Genomic DNA, 27,695 nt, shown 5'->3' with positions numbered 1-27,695 from the left:
CAACCAAGAAAACTATCCAGTACTGACAAGATGTGGAGAAATGAGAACTTGAATACACTGCCAGTGAGAACGTAAAATGATGCAGCCATGCAGCACAACTTGTTGGTTCTTCAGAAGGTTAACCATGGCACTACCATATGAACCAGAAATCCCTAGACCTTAGACATTGTCTGGTTAGCTTAACTATCAATTTGACACAGTCTAGAACCATATGAAAGAAAGCCTCAGTTGAGAAATTCCGTACATTAGTTGGTCTGTGAGTATGTCTGTGGGAGGACTGTCTTGATTGTTAATTGATGTAAAAGGACCTAGTTCAACCTAGGTAGGCAGGCCTGAACTATGTAAGAAAGCTAGCTGAGTATAAGCTAGTCTGAGAAACAGGTAGCAAACAGTACTTTTCTATGGTTCCTGATGTATTTCTTTGACTGTGGAGCAAATCTCTTGGCTGGAGGTCATGTCTGGAACAGCAAGCAGACCTGCCTTCAAGTTCCTGGCCCTGACATCCCTCAATAATAGACTGTGACCTGGGGTTCTAAGCTAAATAAACTCTTTCCTCCCCAAAGTTTCTTTTGGTCACAGCAACAGAAATGAAACTAAAACAGACATGTAATAAAAAGAACTGAAAGCACGGTCTTGAACAGACATCTGAGAACTAAAGAAAACTTTACAAAAATACATAATAGTTAAGAAGGCAGAAATAACTCAACAAATTAATAGACAAAATGCTGCATATGCATACTAAAGATTAAAGAAATTTTAATATTTGAAACAATATTAACAGGCAATAAAAACATTATGCTTAGAAAAATAAGCCAACATAACAAGACAGATACTGTATAATTCTACTTGTATTAGATACCCAAAGCAAACAAATCCATCAACAGACACAACAGAGATGATCAGGACTATGAGGGAGAGCAGGGAGTAATGTGATACACCATAAAGTTTGTATGAGGGATGCTAAAAGGGTTTGGGGTATAGATGGTTAAACAGTACTATGAAACCATTAAACAGCCATGAATTGTGCACCTATGAATTACTAAAAATATGCCGGGCGGTGGTAGCTCACACCTTTAATCCTAACACTCACGAGGCAGAGGCAGGCAGATCTCTGTGAGTTCGATGCCAGCCTGGTTTATAGAGCGAGTTCCAGGACTAGCTCCATAGCTACTGAGAAACTGTCTTGACAAAAACAAAAAATGTATACATGTGGTGTGTATTCTGTCACAATTAAGAAAAGCAGTAAAAAATTTTTTGTGCCCCTTTTCCCATTATGATTCTGTTTTGCTCATGGCCTAAAGCTTTGGCAACAGAAATACATTAATCTCAAATCTAAAGCTGGATCAAAACTAAGTAATGCACTGAATGTGTTGGAACACCAGCTGCATTAGCTTTAAACTCTCCATCACAACACTTCAGCAAAGTAAACATCAGAGTTCCAGAACAGAAATAATTATCTTTGTCTTAGGATCCTCAGTAATAAATCTCACACCTAGAAAATATCCTCATACTTGGACAATCACAGAGCTTGGGATGCTTCATAAGTACAAACAGGGAGACTTCAGGGGCTGTCTCTATGGGATAGTCTTCCATTGTTTCCAAAGCAAGCAATATGCTACCTTATAGTCAACAACTGCTACATTAAGCTTTCTAAAAAGTACTTCTCCCCCACTTCAAATGCTGAGTAACCTTAGTAAATCACATTGGTTTTATAGTTTTTTAACTTTAAAAAAGAGAGGACCAACAAGATGGCTCAGTGGGTAAAGCACTTGCAAGTCAGCCTGACAACCTGAGTTTGAGCACTGAAACCCACATGGTGGGAGGACAGAACCAACTCCCACAGGTTGTCCTGTGATGTTTTCACAGCGCACAGATGTATACACATGCACACATGCACATACATACACAGAAAGAATAGATAAATGTTAAAAAAAGTAATGAAATTCATTAGGCTTTTGTTTCAGTAAGTCTTACCCATGACGGCAGGTGGCAGTTTCTCTGCAGGTCCATCTCTTCTCATTATTGTAGCTTTTGACATTCTGCCAGTTTTCTTGTATCCTTTTTTGGCCTGATTCACTAGAAGCTGGAACTCACTCTGATGCCTTTTACCTAATTCAAAAGGACTGTGAATGGGTGAACCATCTACACGTGACACAAAGCTGCTCAGTATCATCATTAGCAGAATCACCTGCACTGAATGCAGAAGCTACCATGAAGAAGACCACAGAGGGCTTAGGGGCAGCTGACAAATCTCTCTGTGTCTTTCTCTTCCCCAAAGCAAACAGGGTACAGGATATAATTTGCTACTCTATATTTTTTTTTCTTCCTCCCTAAGACCTTAGTATGTAGAGGCTTCCCACAGAGTACAAAATACAGACTGATAACCTTTTCTCCCTCCCTCCCACCTTACTTTCTCATTTTGATTCAGTGAGACAGGGACTCAATTTATAGACCAGACAGACCTCAAACTCATAACCCTCCTTCCTCAATTTCCCAAATGCTAGTGTTTCAGGCATGTGGCACCACACCCAGTGATTGACACTTACAAAATAACATCCAAAAGATGGCTTTCTAATGTTCAAGATACACAAGACTACTAAGAATAATTGGATTACATTAACTGGCACAGAGGAAAAGGCTCTAGAAAGTAGTCTTACAATAAAGAATGTTTTCCTAACATTTGTTTCCCAGTAGAATCCTTTTAACATTTTACATTCTTTAAGATACATAACACCATCTTTACTATCACTTCAAAACATAATTTCATAACCCCGACATTATGGAAATTAACAACACACTCCTAGAGACACACCATTCAATCAATGGTCAAACTGCAAGTTACAGGTAACCATTTTCTGTAGTCATAGAAAATAATTTTCTGTAGGCATATAAAATTTCTTCAGCCACAGAATTGGCTGGACCGACATCCCTACCCCACTATGGAAGAAGCCAGGTCTGCTTCCATGTGTACATTCATTATCAGATTCTAACTCAAATCTAACTCAAATAATTCTCTTTTATATATCTCAAAACCATCTTCCTAATCGGCAGTTTTTTAAATTTTATTTTTATTTTTTAATATTTTAAATATTTATTCATCTTTAAGTATTTAAGTATTAAGTGTTTACCTGGAAGTCTGTATGTTTACCACATGTGTACTCAAGGAGGTCAAAGAGGGCATAAGATCCACTAGAACTAGAGTTACAGATGGTTTGAATTGCCATGTGGGTACTGGAAACCCAACCTAGGTCCTCTTCAAGACCAGTAATTGCTCTTAATTTCAAGTCATCTCTTCAGCCCCTAATAACTAGTTTTTATGTCTCTAAAAAAAATCTAATGAGATAAACAACTTCATCTGTTTCTGAAAAGCTATCCTTCAGCATGGTAAACAGCACAGAGTCATGAAGCACATCAAGTAAAAAAGAAGATGGATTCCTGCATTTGAACAGAGAGGGCAAGCCATTGAGGAGATTGCTTCTAATTCTAATTCTAATATATATGTGTGTATACAAACTCCCAGTGAAACTAATCAGAAGGCTGTAAAATATCGGGTAAGTTATAAAAGACTAAACTTTCAACAAAAGAAATTACAAGATGGGCATAAAATTTACTGGAAAAAATAGTTCTTTAGAAATGGATAAAATTCTATGAAAAGTGATTTTTCAAATGAAAAAAAATTAAACATTAACATGGTAAAGTATGCCTTTAATCACAACACTAGGGAGACAGAGGCAGGTGGATTTCTGAGTTTGTAGCCTGGTCTACAAAGTGCCAGGCCAGTCAGGCCTACAAAAAATAAAGAAGCTTAAAAAAAAAGGTTATTAAAGAAAGCCATCTCTTTAGAAGCAGGTTAAGAGAGTCTACACAAAGAATACACAACAGATAATTTCTTTCATGCACTATTTTATTCCATGCATGTAAAGAGAACCACCTCATCTACTTCCTCAGCTCCCAGAATGCACAGGCAATACTACCTCATCATTCTGGAGCTGCTATTAGGCAAGGGTAGTTTAATCAAGTGTAGTTTGTTCTCTTGGTTTCTTTTCCTGTGGCTGTGATAAATACTGACAAAAGCAACTTAGAGAGAAAGGGTTTGTTCAGGACAGTCCAGGTGCCAGGAGCTTGAACCAACTGGTCCCTTCTCATTCACAACTGGGAAACAAACAAATGAATAGTGCTCAGTCCCTTTGAGACATTTATGAAATCTAGGATCCATAGGGTTGAAGAGATGGCTCAGAGTTAGAAAAACAGGCTGCACTTCTAAAGGACCTGGGTTCAATTCCCACCAGTGACATGGTGGCCAGCCAGTCTGTGACTCCAGTTCCAAACGATCAACACCCACTTCTGGCCTCTGAAGGTACACATGGTGCACAGACACGGACACAGGCAGGATACTCATACACATAAAAATAAATCATTTAAAAAATTTAAATCTAGTATTCCAACCAGGTACCACTCATAGTGGGCAGGTCTTCCCATCTCAACACAACCATCATATCCCTACAGGCATTCCCAGAGGCCTGTCTCCCAAGTGACTCCAGTTTTATCAAGATGACAACAGAAACCACCACAGCCATTTTCCTAGATTTTTCTTTTGTTTTTTCTAAGCCATCAGGAAACCTAAGTTTGTTACCTGAGGTTTGCTCAAAAACCCCTGAAGTAATCAAATTAACAGTTAGGAAGGTTAAACGGCTTTACTCCTAAAGTACTAAAGGCTCAGATTTATAGTCTTTTCTTGCTTGAATCTAGTTACTCCACAGCTAGGTTGGAAACAAAAACTAAATAGTCGCCACCACTCCAGTTCTGATTCAGGAAGTCCAAGACAGCTGCCTTGGAAAAAAGAAAATAAATGATGCCAACAGACTGTGACTAATAAAACTGTTCCCACTCATCCTTTCACTCATCTTAGGAGATCTGCTATTTGGCAAGGAGAGCTCTCGAATCGAAAATATGAGTTTGAGTTATATATGTCCTGAATTTTCCTCTGAAGAATTTAAGTGGTTCTGGGGGCTGCAGATGTGGCTCAGCAGTTAACAGCACTGGATACTCTTCTAGAGGATCCAGGTGTAGCTACCAAAACCCACACAGTAGCTCACAACCATCCATAACTCTAGTTCCAGGAGGCCCAACCCTTTCTTCTGACCTATGTGGGTACCAGAGATATATGAGGTGCAGACATACATGCAGACACATAAAATAACTGACCCTTAAAAAAAATTAAGTGGTTTGACTAGTTATGGGAGCTGATGAATAAGTTCATGTCTACCAACTCAAAATGACTGTAGCTCATTTTCTACTCTTCATTCAAACCCCATCACAGCCTCTTTATGGACCCTCTTTGTAGACAAAAAAAAATATATGAATTTATTTGAAGAGAAATTATCTTCTTCCAAGCACCACAACTCCTTGTCTGTGTACACATGCTTATCCTCCAGTCATTATCATGAAACTGCTTGTGTTATAATTAAAGGCCAACCTCTAGCTTATACTCTCAACTTCATCACAGAAACCTCATATATAGAATCTTTTTAAAACCATTTGTCTTAGTTAGGGTTTCTATTGCTGTGAAGAGACACAATATCCACGGCAACTCTTATAAAGAAAAACATTTAATTGGGTGGCTTACAGTTGAGTCCATTATCATCATGGTGGAACATAGTGGTGAGCAGGAAGACATGGTGCTGGAGAGGTTCCTGAGAGTTCAACATCTTGCACAGGCAACAGGAAATGGTTTAAGATACTGGGAGTGACTTAAGCATATACGAGACCTCAAAGTCCACATCCACAGTGACACACTTCCTCCAACAGGGCAATACCTACTCTGTAGTAGGAGGAGCAGGCTGCGTCCCGCTACCTAGCTAGCTTAGCCCCCAAAATAATCACGTGGAAATTGTATTAATTAAATTACTGCCTGACCATTAGCTCTAGCCTCTTATTGGCTAATTCTCACATCTTGATTAACCCATTTCTATTAAATCTGTGTATCACCACGTGATTGTGGCTTACCGGCAAGAGTCTAACCTACATCCATCTCAGGTAGGAGATTCATGGCGTCTGCCTGTCTCTGCTTTCTTCCTCCCAAAATTCTGTTCTGTCTTCCCCGCCTACCTGAGTCTGCCCTACCAAAAGGCCAAGGCAGTTTCTTTATTCAACCAATGAAAGCAATACAAATACAGAAGGACCTCCTACACCACTACTCCAACAAAGACATACCTCCTAATAGTGTCATTCCCTTTGGGGGCCATTATAGTGCAAATTCTAATCGGGAAGGGGAAGAAGAAAGAAGGAAGAAGGAAGAAGAAGGAAGAAGGAAGAAGGAAGAAGAAGAAGAAGAAGAAGAAGAAGAAGAAGAAGAAGAAGAAGAAGAAGAAGAAGAAGAAGAAGAAGAAGAAGAAGAAGAAGAAGAAGAAGAAGAAGAGAAGCACCAGTCCACACATTTCTCTCATTCTCTTGGAGCAGGTACAATAATAACTATTTTGCAGATGAGGAAACAAATTCGGAGAGACAAATGCACTTGGCCAAGACCACACAGCTGAGAAGTATCAGCCAAGTGCTGTATTCTGTTAAATATGAGGCACCAGGGACTGAAGCCAAGGCCTTGTGCATGACAGACAGGCAGTCACAAAGACAGAGTCCCAGCTCTTCTGCTTTTGTTTAGATAGGGTCACGGTGTAGCCCAAACTGCCCCCGAACTCATCATCTCTGGCCCCAGCTCTCGGTACTAGGATGTGCCACCACACCAGGCTAAGTCCTCCCACGTCAGGCTTCAGGTTGGGTCTCCTGTCTGTTCCCTGTGACCCTCCTCGCCCCACTTCTGACACTGCTCACAGCTCTAACTCATCACCCGAGGATTCATTTCCCTTAGTCCAATTCAGCGGCAGAAGGTTTTGGATTCATCAGGACTCACATCAAGACTCAGCTCCCCTTTTGTCCCTGAAGTGTGAAACTAGACAAGCTACTGTGATGAAAAAAGGACGGGACAATGCAGGCAGTGCAGAAACATCTAGCGTAGGACCTGGCCAGAGACAGCTCCGTAGATATAAACACTTGCCCCAAAGCCTGAAGAACAGAATTCAATCTCCAAGACTTTATTGATGCCCCGTGAGAGGCCTCACCCTCTCTGAGGAGTGAATGGGGGGGGGGGGTGAGTGGGAAGAAGGTGGGAGGAGTGGGAGGATAGCCTCAAACATATAATCTCATGCCTCAGCTTCCTGATTGCTACCATACCTGGCTTAGGATATCATTTTTAAGTGAAAGTACAACAAAGTGTGGTCATCAGATTTGAGTTCTGGTACACATAGACTCAAAAGTCAATGACAGGACAGGAATGTAAAGGAAAACAAACAAAAGTATTTTCTGCCAAAGAGAAAATTAAGACTTTTCAGTAAATATTAGAATGTTAGGAAAGTTACATATGACACTGTGAGCGTGAGTTTCCTAATTCCTACCTCGTCTGATGATTCAGAACTGTCTGTAACTCCTGTTTTGCCAAATAAACATGCTATGACCATTAAAATGCTTTCTAACTATTTATGTTCAAGTTTGTCAGTTTGGAGAGAGAAGCTACTCTCAGCAGTGGATGGCAGAATCAAAATTGGTTCAAAGTATTGAAAGTGACGGTTTAACGAGCAGCTGTAAAGGGACATCTGTACCACTGGAAAGCTGTCTTCTCAACCTTACATAGGGCTGCACTCTTGAACTTACAGCAGCTACAATTATGGGGCACAATAGTGTCCCTGTCAATATTCTGACAGGGGACACATGAATCCCCTACCACTGAAAATCTATTTGCAATTATGCTTTTAATCAGTTATATAAACAAAGGATAAGGTAAAAGTGCCAGCGCTCCTGTAAATAACCCCTCACCCACACTGCTGTGAACAATCCTAATTAAACTCATTGAGTCACACACATCAGCTAAGAAGAAAATGAGTAGGTTAACCTGATCAAATATATTAGACATGTACTCCACCAGGCACATACAGTAGCCAACTACAGCTACTGGGGGGAGGGGTAGTTTTTTGTCAGCTTGACACAAGCTAGGGTCCTTTGGAAAGAGGAAACCTCAGCTGAGACAATTCCCCATTAGTTTGACCTGTAGGAAGGCCTGTGGAGCATTTTCTTGATTAATGATTGATATGGGAGGACCCAGCCTACTGCAGGCAGTGCCACCCATGGGCAGGTTCTGGGTTATGTAATAAAATAGGCTGAGCAAGCCGGTCAGCAGTATTCCTTCATGGAGTCTGCATCAGTTCCTGCCTCCAGGTTCCTGCACTGACTTCCCTCCATGATAGTACACTTTCCTCCTTGAGTTGCTTTTGGTCATGGTGTTTATCATAGCATAGAAAGCAAACTGGGACTATGTGGGTGTTTCAGTCTCCTTCCCTGCTGCTGAATCTGCCCTTCAAAGTAAGATTGGAAGGAAGAAAGAAAACTTTGCCTGAGCACAATGGAACTAACCAACATTCATTATGTGCTGCTTGCTGGCCCTCAACTAGCGTAGAGCACACACTTGCATACACAGCATTTGGAAGGCGGAGGACAGTTTGGGCTACTGAGCAAGAACTTGACTCAATAAAGAAAGGCAGAGAAAGAGAGAAGGAGACTGAGAAGAGGGAGGAGAGAGAGGGGAAGTGTGGAGACAATGAGAAGGAGAGACCGTCAGAACCAAGAGGAATAAGGAATTTCAGTCCTCATTCAGTTTGAGGCTGGAGATGTAACCCTTCCAGGAATACTAATCTACTGCATGCAAGGCCTTGAATTCAATCCTCAGTGCTGCAAAAATAAAACAAAATTAAAATTAAAAAAATAGAGGAAGTCAGATCTCTGTAGATTCAAAGCCAGCCAGCCAAATCTACATAGAAAGCTCCAGAATAGACAGGGCTACACAGAACAATCCTGTCTCAAAATAAATAAATACCAATCAACTAAGTAACTAAGACATAACAACTATCCAGTTAACAAAAACAGTAAGGTGTGGCCTGGCAAGGATACACAGCAGACCACTTACAGAAAAGGAAATGATAAAGTATGAGAGAAGCTAACAAGAGAAGGAAACCTATTTCTGACACAAACCTCCAAGCCACAGAAATGCTGTACCTCCTTACAGTAGAACTGATACTGCTTCTATGTCTGAGTGCTGAGTGCTTCTATGTCTGCCCCATCTTCTCACAGAATGGTTTCTGAGAAATAACTCATGTTTGCCAAGTGCTTGGTGACAATGAACTCAAAACAGAATGTTAGTCACAGATCTTAAGACAGGTGCCACATACAAAAGGCTATCTGAGTAGACACACCCACTAAATCCCAGTCTCTGAAGCAACACTAACAAGAATATACCGAACATTAATATCAAACACTTTTTAATTACTTAAGATGTTAAACAGTAACTTAAGCTCTTTACAATAAGAACACGTTGCACAACTTACGATATTTACTGTGAATTTCATCTATCTCCTTCTCTGTCTGGTCCTTTGTAAAAACCATGACCTAAAATAATAATTTAAAAAAATCTTTAGAATTACATCAAAATGACAAAAATGGAAATCAATGCACAAGTTTCAAAACTTCAAATGTGGTTGCTTAAAAGAGGAAGCCAATCCGCTTCTGAGTAGCCTGCACATTTCCTCCAACTATCCTGACAGCAGTCTTACTCATCACTTCTTCCTCATCAGCAGGTTTTTATTTTTGTTAACAAAAAAAGGAACTTTTCCCTCAAACCAAGTAACATCCAAGAAGGAAATCTCACCATGACTAAATACGTTTTTTAAACAATATTATAGTGAAATCTGAGAGGTTGTATATGCCCTGGTGTGTGTGCATGTGTGTATGTGCAGGTGTGGGTGGATGAGCATGCTCGTGCACAAATGAAGACCCTCTGCCTTATTTTCTTGAGACAGGGACAGGGCTTCTCACTGAACCTGAAGCGAAGCTGGTGAGCAGTCCTAGCAGTCTCCTGTCCCCACTCCCCACAGCAATGGAGTTAGAGAATATGCAGCCATGCTTGACTTTTTACATGAGTGCTGGAGATTTGAACTCAAGTTCTCAGGCGTATATAGCAAGTGATCTTTCCTGCCAAGCCATCTACAGCCTGAGATTTTATTTATTTGACAAATGTTCATGTTATAAATGAGTAGTTTGGCAGTAGCTGTGGATTTTAGGTCAAGGTGGGATTCATTTGTAGAGAGATTTTAAGTTTTGGTTCTTCCCATAAATAAAAATATCCCAATAAAATGTGTAAAGTATCTATATCCAACTCCAAATAGTTGAGAAAAAAATACCCCAAATCAAAACACATAAGCCTGTATCTAGAAGACAAATGGATGAAAATCATGTCAGGTAATAAATCTTTGATAGTAAAGAATAGTACCCTTCCTTCCACCTTTCTGCATATATAAGGTTTCTCAAATGAAATATTGTGGATAAATATTTGGAAGAGAAAGAGAGCCAGAACAAAGGAAGAGGAGAATATGAGCAAAGTGCAATGATATGAATGTATTAAACACCATAAAGAAATCCACTGTTTTGTTGTTACTAAAAACACTAGTTAAAAATTAAGATATATTAAGAAAACAAAGTCAAATATTAAGCAAGTCTGATTTTTTAGTTGTACATGTCATTTCCTCTTTCTGCTTTGAAAACTTGCATGAATCTCCTTTCTAATTCTTGAAGTCTAGTTCATCAATTAAAGTGTGGTTCTGTATTAAGAATATTACATTAGATACATAAAACCCAGGATAGCTAAAACAATTCTGAGTTATAAAAGAACTGCTGGAGGTATCACTACCTCAGGTTTCAAATTGTATTATTATAGAGCTACAATCATTAAAAAAAAACATTGTGTTGACATAAGAAGGCATACTGATCAACAGAATAGAACTGAAGACCCAGACATAATTCTACACATCTACAGACACCTAATTTTTGACAAAGAAACTGAAAATACACATTGAAGGAAAGACAGAATCTCCAACAAACAGTGCTGGTCAAACTGGACAGCTGCATGTAGAAGAATAAAAATAGATCCATAGGGGGCTGGAGAGATGGCTCAGAGGTTAAGAGCATTCCCTACTCTTCCAAAGGTCCTGAGTTAAATTCCCAGCAACCACATGGTGGCTCACAACCATCTGTAATGGGGTCTGGTGCCCTCTTCTGGCCTGCAGGCATACACACAGACAGAATATTGTATACATAATGAATAAATAAATATTTTAAAAAATAATAGATCCATAGCCATCACTTTGCACAAAATTCAACTCAAAATGGATCAAGGACCTCAATGTGAGACTAGATACACTGTATCTTAAAGAAGACAAAGTAGTAAATAGGCTTGAATTCACTGGCACAAGAAGAGAATTTCTAAACAGGACATCAACAACAGGCAGTAAGTAATAAATGGAACCTCAGAAAGCTAAAAGCTTCTGTATAGCAAAAGACACCATCATTCGAGCAAAGTGTCAGCATACAGAATAGGAAATCTGATAAAGGGTTAGTTATCTAGAATATATACATAAAGAACTAAAAAAAAATTCTGCACATAAAACAAATGGGTTAACCCAATTTAAAAATGGGGTACAGAATTAGTTTTCAAAAGATGAAACACAAATGGCTGAGAAACACTTTTAAAATGTTCATCCTTAGCCATCAAGGAAATTAAAACTTTGACACTGTGTCTCACCCCAGTCAGAATGGCCCAAAACAGTAAAAACAAATAATAATACTTGCTAGTGAAGATGCGGGGAAAGGGAACACTTATTCAGTGCTGGTAGGAGTGCAAACTGGTACAGTCACTGTGGAAATCAGTATGGAAGATCCTCAAAAAGATGAAAATCAATTTACCAGATTCAGTTGTACCCATCTTGGGTATATATATCCAAAAAACTCAACTTTCTACTACAGAGGTACTTGCTCATCCATGTTAATTGGGACTCTAGTCATAATACCCATAAATTGAAGATAGCATAGATCTCCATCAATTGAGAAATGGGATTATTCATCTACTAAGATAACTAAAATAATGAAATTTGCAGGTAAATAGATGGAGCTAGAATCAATCATCCTGAGTGAGGTAACCTAGATCTAAAAAGAAAAATATTTCATGTTTCCTTTTGTATATGGATGTCAGTTTTAGACATGTGTATGTCAACTTGAATAATCTCAGAGGTTAGCTAATAAGGGATCAGGTAGGGGTATAATGTTCCAAGGAAAAGGAAATAGAATACAGTATTATAAAGGGATAAAGGAGAAATTAGGAAGACCAAATGGGAAGGGGAATGGAAGGGCAGAATAAAGGCAGGATTATATAGAGGGACACCTCAAGTATGATTAATAAAAGCTCAGAAACTGATATAGGTTTCAACCTGAAGATCCAAAAAGCAAAGCAGCCAGCCATTGGCTCTTACCTCAACCTCAAGTCTGAAAATGGCAATCCTGCCTCCAGGAATCTCAGAATGAGACTGTGTCTGTGAGCCGTCTCTTCCCGTCTTATAATCCTCTCTAGTTCTGGGATTAAAGGCATGTACCACTACCACCTGGTTTCTATGGCAAACTAGTGTGGCTACTGGGATTAAAGGTGTGTGTTGATGCTGCCTGGTCTGTAAGGCTGGCCAGTGGTGCTGTTTTACTCTCAGATCTTCAGGCAAGCTTTAGTTATTAAAATACAATTGAAATGCGACTACAGGTACCTAACACTAAAGGCTCTTTGAAAAGCCATATGGAAATCTACTACTATAGAAGCTTCCTAAAATATATACATATATGAAAGAAATTTAAATGGAGTCAATGCACCAATTAGGCATCTTATGTCACCAAGTAAAACCTCCAGTGACAAAAATAGGTTATATCTTGTTGAATCATGGCCAAAAAAATATCCCATAGACACCTCCAAATACAAGCTATTATCAAGGTTATTGGTTATTCTCTATAACCTGATAGTAAGGCCCTATTATTGATGTCATCAAACATAAGGAAACTGAGCTGGTGCCCAACTAGAAGCTTTACCTGATGTGGGAGAATCTTCTGTTTTGTGTTGATTTCATTGGTTAATAAACTGCCTTGGCCCTTTAATAGGACAGAAAATTAGGTAGGCGGAATAGACAGAACAGAATGCTGGGAGAAAGAAGCCAAGTCAGGCAGTCGCCATGATTCTCCTCTCCCAGACAGACGCACGTTAAGCTCTTTCCTGGTAAGCTACCTCGTGGTGCTACACAGATTATTAGAAATGGGTTAATTGAGATGTGAGAGTTAGCCAATAAGAGGCTGGAACTAATGGGCCAGGCAGTGTTTAAAAGAATACAGTTTCTGTGTAATTATTTCCGGTAAAGCTAGCCGTGCAGAGCTGGGCGGGAACGTAGCCCGCCGCCTCACACAACATTTACCCCTACTGACTAGTGTTCATGGTACTGGAAAATATTCTTGCATACTACCAGGGGAGAAAAGTAATTATTAGTATCACTCAGCTACAACAGACACCTGCCTGCAAGATATTCTGGCACAATGTTACAGGAATAACCAACTACTCTTATTTTATTGGATTTAAGGCCCATTACATGAGCTGGAATCCATACCTGTGTCAGGTCAAAAACTAGCCATGGGCATAAAGGAAAACCTACTATTATTCTGTTAACAGAACAAAGTAGTAAAATGATTCCTATTGATATACTGCTATACCCATATATCAGAGCATTATTCAATTTTCATCAGAAAAGCTTCTTGTAAATTAACAAAGAGATTCACAACTGGACAGTGTTCAGAGAATGAGAGACTGTGGAACACTCAGCCCTAAATGGGACATTTTTATCAAACTCCTCCCCTCAAAGTTCAAGGATCTAGATGGGAGAAGTGGAAAGATTTTCAGAGCCAGAGGCAATAGATGACTCCAAGGAAACAGCGTCTTCCAGACACAACAGGACGGATGCACATATGAATTTAGAGACTGGGACAGCAGGTACAAGACCTGCACAAGTTCAAACCAGACAAAATTCCCAGCACTGAGAAGGGGAAGTGAACACAAAGGCCCACACCTAACCAAGAAGCTATTTGTAATTGAAACCTGCTGGCAAAGGGAATATCAGGTTTCTTTAATGGGTATATCAACCACACTCCAGGGTCGGTCTCATGCCCAGTAGTTGGCCAACACAAAATGGACTCAATTTTTTTTTTGGTGCACTTTATTTTGCGAATTTTTGCTTTATTCTTTCTTTTAGTTTTTTCTGATTTTTGTTGTGCTTCTTGAATTTTTTGTTGTTATTAGAGGAAGGAAAAGAACATGAAGTTGAGTGGGTTAAGAAGTAAGGAGGAGCTGGGGTAAGAAAAAGTATGTGATCAATATATTCTATGAGAAAACATTTTTAAAATAAAAATTTTAAAAAAGAGTATTACATTATCTGAGAGTGTTGTTGCGCATACCTTTGATCCTAGTACTTGGGAATCAGAGGCAGATAGATAGGTCTCTGTGAGTTTGAGGTCAGCCTGTTCTACACAGTGAGTTTCAGGCCAGCTACAAAGTGAGACCTTATCTCAAAATATGTATATATATGAAGTAGAAATAAGAAAGAAGAAAGAAAGAGGAAGAAGAGGAGAAAAAGGAGAAAAATGATTACATTAATGGTGCTGAAGCGATAGCTTAGAAGTCAGAAGCATTTGACACTCTTTTAGAAAACCTAAGCTTCTATGGGACAATGATCTTTATCCTGTCACCTGTATTATTTTTAATAAAACGCTGATTGGCCAGTAGTCAGGCAAGAAGTATAGGCAGGGTGACCAGGCAGGAAGTAGAGGCAGAGCAACAAGAACAGGAAAATTCTGGGAAGAGTAAAGACTCAGTTTGCAGTCCTCACCCAGACACAAAAGAAGCCAGACACAGAGTAAGCAAGATGTGAATGCCTCGCCAAAAAAGGTACCAAGCCACATGACTAACACAGACAAGTATTATGGGCTAATATAAGTTATAAGAGTTAACAAGAAGCCTGAGCTACTAGGCCAAACACTTTATAATTAATATAAACCTCTGTGTATTTATTTGGAACTGAATTATGGTAAGACCAGGTAGGACAGAAACCTCTGTCAACACCAAGCTTAGTTCTCAGCACCCTTAACAGTCAACTCACAAGTGCCTCTAACTCCAGTTCCTGGAGATCCAACACCCTAGTCTGTCCTCCACAGGAAGCCAGGCACACACACACACACACACACACACACGGTATATATACAAGTAAATAAAAATACAATCTTAAAAAAGAATATTATATTAAAATTTCCTAGGTGGTAGGCACTTGTGTTAAAGCAATATAGTTGCCTATTTTCCTTAAATTAGATTATTAAAAATTGGCCCATGATTTATAGAAGCTTGGAAAGGAGGAGAACTATAAAAGATACATGGCTGCTGAATGTGAATTCTGGTCCTATTGTTTCTCCTAAGAGCTACAAAAGTCATCAGAAAAAGCAGAGTAAACCCAGAATTCATTCTTAACACTTATGAAGAGTATACACAGCTGTTTATAAAGATTAAAAACCTTAGAATATTCTCATTTTTCTTTTTCTTTTTGTGTTTTGTTTATCAAGCAGGTTTCTCTATGTAATAGCTCAGACTGTCCTGGAACTCAAAGAGATCCACCTGCTTTTGCCTCCTGTGTGCTGGGATTAATGGCATGTTTCATCACCTACCAGCTTCCTATTTTTCTTTAGTTGTTTCTTTTTTCAAATGTGTCCTAGTGACATACTCATTTTCCTAGCTAATACTTCACATGCTGGCTCAGTGTTCAGCCCATGGCTGCTCGGCCCCAGACAACTGGGCAGAACACCACAGTGGCAGGAGTAAGTGGTGGAGGAGCAAGCATCTTTACCTCATGGCAGACAAAAACTGAGCCACGAGGGCTTTGTCTAGGTACTTTATGTTGTAAGTTTGTTAAACACAAATGCTATCTAAAAACATGAGCTGTAAAGAAATCTTAATTCTCTAAATAGCAATGTGTTCCAGTACATTTTCTACCAAAAAAATTTACAAAGGCTGGCTTTTAATTTTAAAAGTACAATTTAACAATTCCTTCCTGCACAACTACACAGACACTGAAACAGATTCAACATACATTTTCATTGAGTTTACTTGCTTCAAGGCGCATCCTGGTCTTCTCCATGTTTTCAATTTCTTGGACTATTTCAGCAGCTATTAAAATAAGAACAAAAAAAAATCCACTTACTCTATGTCTATGTGAGGTTTTAACAACAGAGAAAGACAGGTGTATATAAATGCAAATTCCTATCTTTTTTCAAATTTCCAAAAATAAGTGTGGTGGTTTGAAGAAGAATGGCCTCCATTGACTCATAAATTTGAATGCTAAGGTCTCCAGTTAGGAAATGCTTGGTAAGGATTAGGAGGTGTGGCCTTGGAGGAGGTGTGTCACTGGGGGCTGGGTTTTCACAAAGGCCCAGTTAGGCCCAATCCCACTCTCTTTCTCTCTCTGCCTGAAACTTGCACATGAGATGTGAGCTCTCAGCTACTACACCAGTGCCATGCCTGCCCGTCTGCCACCCCCCATCCCCACCATGATGGTCATGGTTGCTTTGCTCTCAGTGTTTTACCACAACAATACAACAGTAATTAAAACAGTAAATCTAGCAACATTTCAAAGTAAAACATTAAAAAAAAGAATGTGGAGTTTTAATTTCCAACTCTTCTACATATCAAAATAAAACTTTAAGAAATACTATGCTATTTTTGCCTTCTCTCTTGAATATATAAACAGCAATTCCAAAGAAATATGAGAATTAATTTACACTATGAGCTAAACTAAAACTCCAATATAGTAAATGTATTGAAACTTGCCAAGAAGAAAGATCTGCAAATACCAGGGGAAATGTCCTTGCCTCCAAAACAAGTATCCATAGACAGTTTTATTTATTTATTTATTTGGGTTTATTTTTGGGGGGTGGGGGGGAGACAGGGTTTCTCAGTGGATTTGGAGCCTGTCCTGGAACTAGCTCTTGTAGACCAGGCTGGCCTCGAACTCACAGCAATCTGCCTGCCTCTGCCTCCCAAGTGCTGGGATTAAAGGCATGGGCCACCACCATCGGGCTCCTTACACAGTTTTAAATCACCCATAGCAGGAGACCACACATTAAATGGCTCCCTTTAAACATAAACAGTGCAGATTTTGCAAAAGCTGTCTTTCAGTACCAAAAGTCAATTTATTTAAGTGCATGAGGTACATAATAAGAACTGACAATCATTTATATTCATTTATATGTAAAAAGATATTAAGTCTGTAATTTATCAAAATGTTCTATGTAGAGGCTTTAAATGGTAGACAAAAAACTAGGATGGCTTGACAATTGGTTACATTGTAGGGTTGACAGTTGGTTGCATTACATGGGTGAAATGAGAGTAGTTCTTAGTCAACTGGCTCTTACCCTCCTCATTCAATCTCCCTCTACACCCACCTCAATCTCCCCTTTGTATCAACTTCAAATAATCCTACTAAAGTTTATTTAAATTCAAAGCAACTGCTTCACTTAAACAAAATAGTTTCTTTTCCAAGCACTGATATGTATCTGCCTCCTTAATTTTGTAGGGCTGGTTGAAACAATATAAACAGTATCATCTGTGAACAAGAACTGTTAATCTCCTTGTGAGCTTACTGAGTCACAGTATAACAGAAAAGCAAAAGCATTTACATTCTATCCCATGCATTAACACAAGTACCATTCAAGACATCTGGCACACTCTACAATAGTAAGAAAATTATACTACGGTGGGCACAAGTTAAGGGTTTAAGCTATTTTCAGAAATATTTCTGATTCTGTTTAGGGTGTAGAGAACTAACAATACTACCACCCTCACTATAATGACAAGGAAACACTAACAAGCTATCCAACTATAATTTTGCTTGAATCCATCAGAGTTAAAGTCAAACAGCAACTACATGTGCTAAAACCCAAAACAGGTGGCAAGATTAGAAGAGATTATGACCATCAGGTGACAAAATGAAATGACTGTACATCTGAGTAAGATCATGGCTAAACTTTTTGATAGAGGCGTGGCTACCAAGAAAACATAAAAAGGAAACAACAACAAAAACACAACTGAGCTCAGACACAGGAACATCAATGGCAGGCTGTTTCTACAGAATGTCAGCACTCCCATGTTTCTGCTACCTAGCACGGTGAGATGGTGGAAGTCTCAGCTGCACATTCAGCCTCATAAACACTGCCATGTCTTCCCCTCATGTCAATTAATCAATGAGACAAAATAAATCTTCTCTCTTTGTTTCTTCTCAAGTATTTGGTCACACCGTAAAGAAAAGTAACTAATACCAAAAAAATTAGTACAGAACAAGCTGGGCTTGGAGGTGCATGCCTTTAATGCCAAGTTCTTGGAAAGAAGAGGCTGGTAGACCTCTGAGTTCAAGACCAGCTTGATCTACAAAGCGAGTTCCAGGATAGCCAAGGCTACACAGAAAAACTCTATCTTGAAAAACAAAACAAAGAAATCAGTACAGAGGGGCTGGAGAGATGCCTTAGTGGTTATGAGCAGTGGTTGCTCTTCCAGAAGACCCAGGCTTGATTCCCAGCACCCACAAGGCACTCACAACCATTTGTAGCTCCAGTTCCAGAAGATTCACCCAATACCCTCCTATGACCTCTATGGACACATATACATAAACACAAATAAGTAAATAAATAAGCAAATATTTAATATCTTAGAGAGAGAGAGAGAGAGAGAGAGAGAGAGAGAGAGAGAGAGAGAGAGAGAGAGAAAGAAAACCAGTACAGAAACTGGAGTCACTGTGACAAACGGCCATGTGGTTCACTGGCCTTTGGAAATAACATGCAGAAGGACTGTGCAAGAGTGTGAGGCTGCAGGCTAAAGTGCTAGAATCCTTTAAGTGCAGCTTGACAGGCCATTGGTGGGAAAGAAGAAGACCAGAATGCTGAAATGCATTCTGCCAGTCTTGACTATGTCGGTAGTGCTGAAGTAGAAATCCCGGATCCCTTTGTTTGGTGGAGGAAATCTACAATAGCACAACACTGGGGCTATGGCATGGCTACTGCTCAATGCAGCTATCCTAATTCTCAGAAAATACAACAAAAAATAATAAAAATGTGCAATTTGAAAAGAAAGGAGCTTGAACCTGGGTAAAGCAGTGAACAGAAATGTAGTGTAGCAGAAAAGAGCTCTAATCACAAAGGCACTGGAACAGGGATGAACTCGTGGCTATTACCCAACTCCCTCAGCTCAAGGACACAGAGTAAATAGACAGTAGGCAGAGGTAAAGAGACAACCATACCTGGGAGGAGGGGATTCTAGGATCTTGACCGTAATCTCAGGAGGCATTTTCACTTCAAAAATTTATCAATTCTAAATGTTCTTATCTATAAAGAACTCCAAAATGTATGCATGGTCAAGTGAAAACTACATGGAGAATACTGACATTTTTATGAATCAGTACCAACTAAGGATGTCTGTTTATGTATAATAATCATAATGGAAATATCTAAGGAGTTCTAAGTGCTTGCTGAGGTACTGTACTTGATAGTTTGAATGCATCCTATCACCTCAAAAACATTATGCAGCATGTAGGAATATAATCCTCAATTTACAGATGAGAAAATTAAAGTACAGAGATATGACTTATTCACAGTCACTCAGCATAAACTAGGAGGACTGTAGGCCTCCAGATCACTCTTTACCACCATGCCACCTCTGGAAAGATACTCAAAAAACTGGCAATAGTGATTCCTCTGCGAAGGGAACTGGGGCCAGGAGACAGCCTGAGAGGATGATGGCCTTAGCAGTGTTCTCCAGGTAGCTCTCAAAGGGATTCACCTGCATATCTTACCTGCTGCCAAAAAGGTACTTATTAAAATTCTTCTGTGTTTTGTAATCTCTGAGCCACACACTTCTTTATCCAAAGATGAGAACAGATGTATTACTTTACCTGATTTAGGATGCAAAGCATCACATTGGGAATTATACATGTGTACAAATTCTTGGTGCCTTTTAATAAGCTGCTGTTTGTTTCCTTGAATGGATAAGCCATACTGTTTCAACTTTTTCTTTAAATCACGATCAGAAAGCAAATTATACACAGTTTTTGGCAGTGGCTTCCTTTTGTGAGCAGAACTAAAATGAAAAAAAAAGAGATCTGAGGATTATTTTGAATTATCAAATATTCTCAATAAAATAGTAATTTGCCTTCCCAACACCTGACTGACTACAAAAATAGTTGAGCCATTAAGATAAAAAAGAAGACTATAGGGAGAAAGTTTAGTCAATGAAGTGCTTGCCTCACAAGCATGATTTTGACCTCTGGCATCCATATAAAAAGTTGGGGAGGTAAAAACGGCATCCTTAGAGCTTGCTAGTCAGATAGCCTAACTAACTAGCAAGGCCATGTCCCAGTGAAACTCTGTCTCAAAGAACAAGGTAGAATATACTCCTGAGTATGATACCCAGGGTTGAACTCTATCTTCCACACACATGCTAACATACACACACACAGCCCCTACACATGAACATGCATTACCCCACACCCACACTAAGGTAGAAAGATGGGCGAGTGTCAGCATACGCATTCTGAGTAGAGGTTCAGCTCTATGGGCAATTAGATGTATAATAAACAGTTGTCAAAGCAGTCTTTACTATTGCAATCATTTCAAAATGACAACAGCAAATTAATAAGATCTTAAGAGTAACAGGGTTTAAAATAAAGTTTATTTTTAAAAAAAAAAAAAAAAAAGCAAAAAATGTTCAAATGCTGATGCTTCCCAAACTTCAAGAACCTCAGAACTGCCAGGAGAGTGTAGTTTAAATGCAACACTTCCTCGGTCACTTTCTCTACAGCACCCATCCACAAGATGCAGACCTAAAGTGGAAGCTGAAAATCTTTACTTTCCAGTTTCCTAAGGTAAATCTGATGTGGTGGTCCAAAGGTCATACTGAGAGCGCTATTATATTCAAGTAGAGATACAACTGTTCTACTCACACAATGACCATTTTCTAGCTAAATTATCTCTTTTATGCTCTGTTAGTAAAGCCTGGGAAGCCAGAAATAACCACTTAATTATAAAAGGACCTGAAAACCTCCACAGAGTATATTTTTCCAAATTGTTCTTATAATGGCATTCAATTGGGCTCTACCAGATTGATGACATTATGGTAAAATAAAATCACAGCAGGTAGGATCAACTGAATCATTCTGCAGTGTTTATGGCAAGCACAAAGGGAGGAGCAATTCATTAAGTCTCTAACTAAAATATTTATTTGATCAAAGACAGACAATAACAACTATAAAATTCTAATGAAGATCTGAAGTGTCCACTGGCATTCACAATGAAAGCAACATCAGACATCAACCATCTCTGTCAAGAAGTGAAACTATGGGGGCTGGAGAGATGGCTCAGTGATTAAGAGCACTGACTGGCTGCTCTTCTGGAGGACCCAGGTTCAATCCCCAGCATCTACATGGCAGCTCACACCTGTCTGTAACTCCAACTCCAGGGCTTCTCTAACACCCTCACACAGACAAACATGCAGGAGAATACCAATTATCATAAAATAAAAATAAAATAAAATAAAATAATTTGAGACTATAAAGTCAGAGAAGCATTCCCCCAAGCATGGCATGATACTGATCTTTCCTATACTCAGTGAAGTAGAATCACACACGTCAGAAGTCTCAGAACTAGACAGCTATAGAAAGAGTTCTGCTCTAAACCATCAGATAGTTCTACATAGGGTGGTAAAAGAGTTACCAGCCACACCCAGAAATTGACCTTTTAGGGTTGTAAAAAGAGACCTTAAGACACAGAGACTTTTACGTGACCAAACCCCAGGCCAGTATAAAATTAAGAAGATTCAGCTCCACGTTTCCCTAAGTGTGCCTGAATAATGTCGTAAAAAATGACTTGTGAGTACAAAAACAAAAAACAAAAACAAAACCCTTGGAGTAAAGGAAATTTAGGAGTTTGAAATACAACAAACTCCAGCAGGTACCTTGAGTGAGGACCTTCAGTCTAAGAGTGACAGTTCTAAGTTGCACTGGGGACCAACTGGCAGGACTATCTGAGCAACCAGATTTGGAACACCACTGGACACAGCTAAAGAATTAGAAGAATACAACAGATACTTCTAGAAAGAGAACAATCTAAAGATCAGATCATTCATCAGTGTCAATTTCCTACTCTTCAGGAAGAAAATACTCAGCTTTTCTACTCCCAACTCTGGAAAAAACAGAAGGAAAAAAAGCAAGTAATAAGAATCTAATGGCTTAGCAGTCATCCTGAAAGCTACCAGTTTATATTATCCCAAATTCCCCCTAACTAAGCAACATAAACATCTAAATTCTATTCCCATCAACAAACTTGTAGATACAAGAAGGCAATCCTTGTGAGCACAGGACTGCCCAGGCTTAGAGTCAAGTACAGCTTGTGCTGTGAGTTAGCAACACAACACTACCCTTCAACATCAGCCTTTGTAAGATTCAGCAGCAGTCTGTCCCTTGAAACCTGCATTCACTCCAAACTTACACACAAAAAATTGAGTGGCATCTTTTTAGTTTTAATAACTAAATCAGTAAGATGGCCCTCTCTTTGGAGAGAATGCTTTTGGGAGAATACTCTTCAAAACAGATGAGACACACACAAGAGCCAACCATTCTCTTCCTCCCGCTTTCCAGGTATCACTAATATCGTCAGCCCCGTTCTTTTCCACAGCTCTCGATTCCTACCTATTCTCTCCAACTTCATTCCCTGTGCTCACCACTATTCTACTTATTGTCAGACAATAGCAGAAAGACTTGAGGCCTGTACGCTCCTTTTTTTTTTTTTTTTTTTTTTTTATTTTTCGAGACAGGGTTTCTCTGTAGTTTTTGGTTCCTGTCCTGGAACTAGCTCTTGTAGACCAGGCTGGCCTCAAACTCACAGAGATCCGCCTGCCTCTGCCTCCCGAGTGCTGGGATTAAAGGCGTGCGCCACCACCACCTGGCCTGTATGCTACTTTTAAAAATAAAATCTTTCCTTGACCTTGCTGCCCGTGCCGCTCCCAACTACATTTCTCTATCATCACCCAGACTCAAACATGACATTTCTTCCTTACTGTTTTTACCAGCCAGATTCCTGAAGCCCTATAATTTAACTTCAATAAAAATATCACTCCTTGAACACACATGTGAACTAGTTTTAGATTTGGAGACTTTGATGCACAAAGGATGCAAAGTAGCACAGTAGTCTGGATACAAATGCTGACCTCACAACCTATTAGTAATGTCATCTCTTGGTGTTTGGAAGACCAAGTCCTTACATTCCATACACATTCTCTGGCAAGGAAGGAAGAAATAGAAACGTGGGGCTGGAATGTCACTGTGCAGCCTAGGCTAACCTACTTCTCAGTGGTCTATGCTACCCTTGATTCTCCTGTCTCAGCCTCCTGAATGCTAAGATTGCAGGCATACACCACCATATTCAATTATAAATATTCTTCTGTATCATTTTTACATACGTAAGTAGAACAGGCAATTCAAAAACTAATTTTTGAAGAAGTTCACTAAGTACTAGGTTTTGAATTCAATTCTGAGCCCTATATAAATACAGACAGTCAGACAGACAAAAATACAATAAAATTAATATTTAAGATATTAAATTTATTATTAATTAAATATCTATTTAAAATACTAAAACATCCTAAGAATTAATGAAAGATTTTACATGTTCTAAATTCAAACTGTCCTTGCTTTCTTTGTGCAAGGCCTTTGTACTATAGTTTGTGAATTCTAAAAACAAAGTAAACTAGTCTCTGTGAGTTTGAAGCCAGCCTGGTCTACAGAATGGCCATGGCTACACAGAGAAACCCTGTCTCAAAACAACAACAACAACAGCAAGAAAGACAAGTGATTCTAAGTCAGTAGTTTCTCTAAGTCATGATGTAGCAGTTAGCAAGCACTGATCCGCTGACATATGGCAGAGTGTGAGCTGAAGGAGGAACAAGAGTGAGGGATGGAAAGGTAAGCAGGGTTACAGGAAAAATCAAACAGGAAGCACTAGTTACAAGGACAAAAGGAGTCCCGGTTTTGATTCACGTCTATAAAGCACAGAAGAACCCAGCCAAAGCAGGTCAGCAGCTAAGCCCAAATTTTGTTACCTTCGAAGACTCTCTTTCTTCTCTCCACGTGACAAGCAACTGTCTAAATGCTTATTGATGTGATTTTCTGAAATGCTGACCTCACAAACAGGACAAGACACTGCATTTTAAAAAGAGAGAAAGAAAGGGGAAAAATAAACAAGTTTTCACAGACAGAATCCTAGGTAATCTGCTCTTAGAAAAACCCACAAGGCACGGAAAGCAGGTAAAACTGGTTACTAGTAACTAGCTACTTTGTGGGGTGTCACACAATCAGAATCCTAGACCTAGAGACTGAAGTAAGTTTGGAAGTTAGCTAATTAGAAAATGCTTTAGCTACAATTTTGCTACCAAGGTACCAGCAGACCATAATGCTGGGCCTTTCCCAGGCCCTAGGGCTATCTTACCCTAGAAGCGATGTCAACAACACTGTAATGAGGTTACAACTATGAGTAAAACGAAGGCTCCCTACTCTGATTTTTAATAGAACACAGAGAATTTTATCTATTTTATATGCTATGGTTCATTCTAAGATTTCATTTGGAGAAAAAAAAAAAGTTCTACAAGAGTTCAAAACATGTCCCAATGAAATTAAAAACACAACAGCAAAAACCACAGAAAGTGGTCCAGATTGAGATGTGGTATGAGATACATGTAATCAAAAAAACCCCAAACACTACTACTGGCCTTCGCCTGTGGGCTGCAAGGGTTTGCTAAAGACACACGTTCCTAGTAAAAGATGAGGCCATAGAGATCAGTCAGGGGCTTTCCAGATGAGTCTTCCGACCAGAATCCTGGCTCTGTCATCATGAGGCCACTCTGCACCACTGCAGCATGGAAACCTCAGCGATGATATGTAAACAGAGGAGGAGTGCATGCTCCAGCAAACCTGTCTTTACCATACAGGCGGCACACCAGCTCTGGTTTTCAGTCACTCTGTCAGTCTATGGGTGCACTGTACAAAGAGTGAGGTAACAACTTGGCTTCAGAGACATTTGGGAGGGAGAGCTAAGAGATAAGGAGGGTTACCAAAGTACATGTCATATGCCAAAGGACATTAAACTACAGGCAGAACATCAAGGAAGTAGTCAATCTGTGGTATAAAATAGAGGCTTCTTTAAGAGTTAACTGGAACTGGAAACAGAAAGCTACCACAAGAAGCATTAACTACTAAACCATTTCACTTCTGCATGAATCATCCTGATTCTATTCTATGAAAAAGACAAAAAAACTCTACCTCTAAGCACTGACTGCATCATGTCTGAGACACAGTAAAGTAGAACCTGGTCTATGCCACTGCCTGTTAAGCGTACACCACAAGAATGAGATTTCCTTAAGTATGAAAAGGCATATATAAAAATGACTTCCTACCTTTATTTTCCAGTTTCATGGTGGATGTAGAGGGTGTCACAGGTCCATTAGCATCCGAGGGACCAAGTACCGTCTTTCCCTCGAGACTTGTCTCTTTAACCTCAGCAGAGGTGCTTATCTCCTTTTGAGGGCTATACTTCCTGTCATTTTCTTTTCCCCCTGTCTCTCTTATCAGGAACTTGTCCAGCAGCCTGCTCCCCTGTTTGACAGGGTGTTTGGTGGCTTCAGCATTATGTACTTTAGCAACAACTTTCTTTGAGGTGGAAGACACAGGAGATATGGGCGGTGACTCTAAAGCAAACTGCAACAGGCGAGTCCTTGAATCACACAAAAAAAAAGGGGGGAAAGATTGGAAACTATGATGTCAAATTAGACATAATAAACTGGGATCTTCCCAATTAACACTTGTTTCTCTGAAACACAAAACTCATGCTGCAATTACAACCAAACTAAAGAGTTTCTTTTAAAACAACAAACAGAGCAATAAATCAGAATTAAAAGGTATTTACTAGGACTTCAAGTATATTGGGTTCTAGTTGCTGCTATGAGTCTTCCTCTACAATGGCTAAATAAAATCTGAAGAAATACAGGAAGCAACAGCATCACTACAGCACAATCAGTACAGAAGTCTGGTCCTTACTAGAAGAGACGCATAAGTGACTGACACTGCCCCAAGATCTTCCTTCACTTGGAAGCATTTTCATGGATTTGCATATTGAACTGAATCTAAGCAGGAAAAGTGATCTCAATTCTGGGCAGAGGTGATGAGTACTGGGGACACAGGGTGCTTGGCATGTGGAAGTCACGAGAAAAAATCCTGTCACCCATCTACAATCATCTCCGGGGTACACAAAAACAAAACCCCCCACAGGGGTCTGGTGATGGGGAGAGTCTTCTGTTTTGTGTTAATTTCTTGTTTACTTAAGTAATATTGTATCCTTCTGGAGTCTTTGATGGAGTTGAAGAATGGATAGATACTTATAGTTTTCCTTAGTTATGAGAAAAGATAAAATAGATATAAATATTGTAACTGTAATTCTTGCTTGATAACTGTTTTGTTATATGTAAGTGAAAGCCTTTCTTTTTTGTTTAAATAGAAAAAGGGGAAATGATGGGGAGAGTCTTCTGTTTTGTGTTAATTTCATTGGTTAAATAAAGAGACTTCCTTGGCCCTTTGATAGGACAGAAAATTAGGTAGGTGGAGTAAACAGAACAGAATGCTGGGAGAAAGAAGCCGAGTCAAGCAGTGGCCATGATTCTCCCACTCCAGACAGATGCAGGTTAAGATCTTTCCTGGTAAGCCAGCTCGTGGTGCTACACAGAATATTAGAAATGGGTTAGATCAATATGTAAGAGCTAGCCAATAAGAGGTTAAAACTAATGGGCCAAGCAGTGTTTAAAAGAATACAGTTTCCGTGTAATTATTTCGGGGCATAAGCTAGCTAGCTGAGCGGCAGAACGCAGCCCCGGCGCTCCTCACAACAGTCTGGTAGGAAAAAGACATTGGTAAACAGATGGCAGAGGTCAGCGCTGGAAAGGTGTTTAGCTTAGCCCAGCCAAAGTGCAAAGCAAATACCCTCATGAAGACATGGGGATTGAAGTGAGATGTCACAGAGGCTATACCTTAGGGAAAGGAACACTGTGCATTGTGTTTTCACACAAATGTGCATTCACGCATGTCAACTTCTGTATGTGTAAATCTCATGGGTATGCATGTATATATGTGTGTAAAACTAAAATAGAATATAATAATACATCACTCCACCCTTAATGGAACAAAAGCAAGAAGCTGGTAATTTAGTTGCTTGTCAGAACAAAATACACTATCTTTCAAAGAAAGATTTTGCAGATTCTACATTTGGTCCATAATGTTCACAAAGAAAAAAGAAAATAGCTACTAATCAAGCCATAAAATATTCAAAAGAAACATATGAGAGGTTTATCTTTATTATGAAGTACTATTGAATTGTATCAGATGCATTTGCGCATTCACTATGATTATATACATTTTTCCACTTTATTTTGTTAATATAGTTACATTAGTTTGATGGGGAACCTCCTTCGGCCAATGGCCTTTGAGAGGCTGGCCCAGGTTGGACGTAACCTTGGGTACCAAGAAGCATGCGGGTCCAGCCACACTCTCATTCTCTCCCTGCTTGCCACACCTGAATGTTGGATTCTGTCCCTGTTTCCCGTTGTGATCTGTGAGTTC

General features: G+C 39.4%; 1 protein-coding gene across 3 annotated transcripts in view; it reads right to left on the bottom strand.

The window, feature by feature from the left end:
- Rad18 (RAD18 E3 ubiquitin protein ligase) overlaps positions 1-27,695 on the bottom strand; it is a 90,988-nt gene that overhangs the window by 37,120 nt on the left and 26,173 nt on the right. For all 3 annotated transcript variants that reach the window (XM_057786463.1, XM_057786471.1, XM_057786480.1), the window contains 6 exons: positions 25,484-25,800; positions 24,134-24,233; positions 19,935-20,119; positions 16,086-16,162; positions 9,429-9,489; positions 1,975-2,109 (listed from right to left, as the gene is read on the bottom strand). In XM_057786463.1, coding sequence (XP_057642446.1) covers positions 1,975-2,109; positions 9,429-9,489; positions 16,086-16,162; positions 19,935-20,119; positions 24,134-24,233; positions 25,484-25,800 — 875 coding nt within the window. The remainder of the gene's footprint in view (positions 1-1,974; positions 2,110-9,428; positions 9,490-16,085; positions 16,163-19,934; positions 20,120-24,133; positions 24,234-25,483; positions 25,801-27,695) is intronic.

The sequence above is a fragment of the Chionomys nivalis genome, chromosome 1 (genome assembly GCF_950005125.1).
Source record: "Chionomys nivalis chromosome 1, mChiNiv1.1, whole genome shotgun sequence".
NCBI classification, from domain to species: Eukaryota; Metazoa; Chordata; class Mammalia; order Rodentia; family Cricetidae; genus Chionomys; species Chionomys nivalis.
This window is presented reverse-complemented; position numbering and strand designations above follow the sequence as displayed.